This window comes from Cynoglossus semilaevis, chromosome 2 (genome assembly GCF_000523025.1).
Source record: "Cynoglossus semilaevis isolate Cse_v1.0 chromosome 2, Cse_v1.0, whole genome shotgun sequence".
Classification (NCBI taxonomy): domain Eukaryota; kingdom Metazoa; phylum Chordata; class Actinopteri; order Pleuronectiformes; family Cynoglossidae; genus Cynoglossus; species Cynoglossus semilaevis.
The window spans coordinates 459,229-463,509 of NC_024308.1; the positions used below are offsets into that span (position 1 = coordinate 459,229).

General features: G+C 42.2%; 1 protein-coding gene across 1 annotated transcript in view; it reads right to left on the reverse strand.

Moving 5' to 3' along the window:
* Positions 1–4,281, reverse strand: part of negr1 (neuronal growth regulator 1) — a 95,138-nt gene that overhangs the window by 46,550 nt on the left and 44,307 nt on the right. Inside the window, 1 exon segment of the mRNA XM_008328974.3 lies at positions 2,270–2,401. Within this exon segment, the coding sequence (XP_008327196.1) occupies positions 2,270–2,401 (132 nt within the window).

Sequence of the window (4,281 nt, forward strand, 5' to 3'; positions counted from 1 at the left end):
TGCTGAGGCTGTGACTGAAGTTGATCCATGTATTGTTTTGTTTTGATGAAAATTGTACAGAAAAGAAGCAGCACTTCCATGTTTTCATTGTAAAGTCTGAGTTTTTTGTTGGACGCTGCCTGTGTGTGTGTGTGTGTGTGTGTGAACCTAAAACCAGTTCATTCACGTGTTTGGTCGATTTGATTGCAGGCTTTCAACGTAAATGTGTTGACGTGTTTGACCATGTCAGTACAAACTCACAAAATATTTCCCTGACAATTTGATTTTTACGTTTTATACCATAAAGCCTCTAATTCTGGGCTTTGTAATTGGCTGGAACCTGATTGGATCAATCCTTCAACCACCGTCTTGTCTCTGGTGGAACCTCTTCTTTTGACTCACTACTCAAATGTAAAATATATGCCTTTTGATCTCACTTGGATGTGGAAGTTTAAGCTCACACTTGACTGCAGTGAAGATGAACACGTCAGGTTAAAAAGTAGGTCAGAGATTCAATTCCATCAGGTAAATTCTCCTCTCAGATATCCTCGTGCTCAGCAGGGGTCGGAGCTAATCTGATTCTCTGGTGAGCGTCCACGTGACTTCAGTCGGGTTTGGGGTCAGCAGATAAAAGTTTGCACTCACTATAAGTTCATCACAGGAAGTTGAAAGAATCCACACAAGTATCTTAATTAAACGCCTTAGAATCACCACAGTCTCTTCAGCTTCAGTTTGAATGCACTGTATTCAGCTTTTTGGAACAACAAGGTCTTATATCATGTAAAACCAAAGGCCATTATACCATGACCTGATGGTCAGAACGTTCCTCTTTGCCTTGTTTTACCAGTTTGATGAGTGCACGTGATCTGCAGCTGTCAGAGGTCAACGATTTAAATTCTTTAAATGTTGCAACATGTATTTATTCAACTCTTAACTTGTGAAATTTGTCAGTTTGAAACTCAGGTTTGTTTCCTTTCATCAAAAAGAAACAGTCGCTGTATGTGAAAAATTAACCAATAATTATACTGCACAAGTAGGTGGAGTTATTCTAGAAATGAAATCAGAAGGTTAGTTCAGAGAAAAGGCACGTGAGCGTCCACGTGAGCGTCCACGTGAGCGTCCACGTGAGCGTCCACGTGAGCGTCCACGTGAGCGTTCACATCAGGGTTTTCGTACGAACAACTGAAGTTCCCACTGTTTTTATGTTTCATACTGAACTCTATTTTTCTTATGACGGTGAAGCTGATTGGCTGAGACTCAGTTTAGATCTCAGAGCCGTGTGAGGGCGAAGCTGATTGGCTGTTTGTTTCCTAATGTTCTGGACACACATTAATACTAATCCTAAAAAGACTCAACATTAACCTGGACATTATTTCACTCCAACCAATCACTGATCCTCCTCCACACTCACTGACTGACTGACTGACTGACTGACTCCAGGTCAGTGACATCACTCCTGTGCTGAAGCTGTGGTGAATATAGTCATCATGATAAATTCTCTATGACTGGAAACTCCAGCTCATATTTAGTACTTCAGGACTGGCTTAATAAAAGTTGTGAAAATATCTTTAGCTCCTAACATTAGCACAGAGGCAGTGATTTAACTTTCCTCTGTGACCTTTGTCTCAGCGGAGCTGTGAATAACCGTCTGCTGAAGACTTGAGTCGGACCAACCTCATTAGACTCTGCCATTACACAGTAATAATGGCCACGAGGCTCTGTTTTTCTTTTTTATAAAGTCGGTATAAAAAACCTGCCAAAGAGGTGAAAACACATGCCTCACATCTCACTTCCTGAGTGTTTGAAAATGATTCAATTTTCACAGCTGTACATTTATAAAATAATGACAAAGTCTTTGGGAACGACTCAGGAGCTCTCTGACTCTTTGTCTCTGGAGCTGCCGGCCTGGTTAGACTTGGCCAAAAGACTGAGCACGGCCGATCAATAAGGAACCGTCTTTGAATAATAGTCAACCCAAGAAAAAAGAGACGGAACGGCAATAAATGTCCTGCTCCTAATTACTGCTGGTGATTTCCTGGTGGCTGCAGCATCGTTCATAAACGCCACGACTCATCATTACTGTCTCTTCACACCTCTGAAAGACTCATTACCTGCATAATGAAATCCTGCTCAGAATGAACAGACTTTTGCTCTGAGTGAATTAATCATCCAGACCGACTGACAAAAACAGCAATTCTCCCATGAAGTATTTAAAAAGCCCAACACACAGACCACCAAACTGTCCTTCATGGGACTTGTGTGACCATCCTGGAGACAGAGGCGTACTTACAGTTGACTGTGACTTTGACTATTTTGGTGTCAGGAGAGGCGATGTCGTTCAGAGCGCTGCACTCGTAGTCTCCAGCCTGGTCCCTGCTGATGCCTGTGATGTTCAGGTGTTCACCGCTGTCGTACTTCTTGGCTGGAAATAGAAAAAGGAAAGCAGACAGAGTGCTCACAATGTGTCTCCACAGAATACACAAACTTAGACTGGTGCACACACACACACACACACACACACACACACACACACGCGATGACTTCTTCAGCTCTTTTTTTTTTTTTTACCCAAACCTTAACACAAACACAAAGACTTCATTTTAATCTCCAACCTCTGAATGTCTCAGTGAGGACCTGCACAATGTCCCCACAGGTACCACTACACACACACACACACACACACACACACACACACTGGTTTTTGTGTTTTATGAGTACCTTCCCAAACCCCCCCCCCGTGGTTACTGCTAATCCTAGTCATTAATCTAGTTCTAATCTGACTCTAGTTCTTGTCCCAACTTCAAACTGATTTAGTTTGAAGTTGGGACGAGAACCAGGGTCAGATTAGGGTCAGATTAGGGTCGGATTAGGGTCAGATTAGGCCTGTGGGGCGTGAAAGGCACTGATGACTGAACATGTGATAAAACACATTCATAAACACACAGACATATGGATCTGAACTATGTCCACACCACACACTGTAGCTGAGACAGACTTGACTCTTTTTCTGTCTGTGAGACAACGTCAACTACAAAGACAAATGTCCAAACTTCAGCCTCACCAAGAATAACACAGGCCTTTTGAGTCTGTCGTAACCCAAACAAACATCTGGAGTCTGGATGTGTGAAGATCTCAACGTTGTTGAACCGAGTCCGTTTTTTTTTTTTTGTTTAAATTTCTTCCATGAAAATGTCCTTCTCACACTTCAAACTCAGAGCTGCAGGTTTCAGGCAGGTGATAATGACTCCCACATTCAACTGTTCCCTTTAATGATATCCACAGGTGGCGTGTGTGAGCTTCTAATTAAACTGATGGAGCAAACTGTTCCATTCACCGTGTTCTTACAAATGTAGATTTTGGAGCCTGTGCTGATGAGTCACCGCCAAAAATATGGGAGAAAATGTAATGACATTTATGAGATAGTCAAACGTTAATTAAGCCTCAAGGTTAGTCACACTGAATTAAGTAGGATGGAAGATATGTATCAGCGCTGCCCAGGTGATACCGTGGATTATAAACCATCCACTCTGTGTTTTGTAATTAGTTTTTTATAATTCATCCAGAAATATTCAACAAAACTATCCATTTAAATATTCCCACCTTATTTATCATCCACAGAGTGAGTCCATGCTCTGACGTCACCAACCTCAGGTGAACACGTGCAGCTTTGATTCTGACTGCACAGATTAAATGGAGGATTTTTGTTTTGGCAACAAATTAATTTTCTTACTGGAGGCAGATTAATTTCCTAGTTTTGAAAGAAACATATTCAGCTATAATTAATTATTTAAAATAACAAGCCAAACTCATTTCCACTCCAGGTCTGTGTATGATGAGAACCTGCAGGTTTGTGTCGACTGAGTGAAGGTCCAGTGGAGAACTGAACGCCTCGATCTGCAGAGAACGGGCTTCATTCTTTATGTCTGTCATTAGAGGTTGGTGTGGATGGTATTCAGGGCAGAGCCATCATTTAAATCCATGAATCCATGATGAAGCTGGCCTCCTCCTCCTCAACCCCCCCCCTCCCTGCAGAACCTTCTATTAATCACAGCTGGATTAAGACACTGCAAAGGTCAGAGTCTCCATTAAACAATGGAATGGGTTCCTTGATATCGTGGCATGTTTTAACCACAGCATTAAACTGTGAGAGAAGTTGAACCTTGACTTGACTTCACACATGACTCATGAAAAACAAACGTCTCCAGGATTAAACCACATAAAACTAACACAAGTCGTCTGTGAGTGTACACTCAGGTATTCACGTAACGGATGGATGGACCCCCCCTCACCCCCCCACCCCCC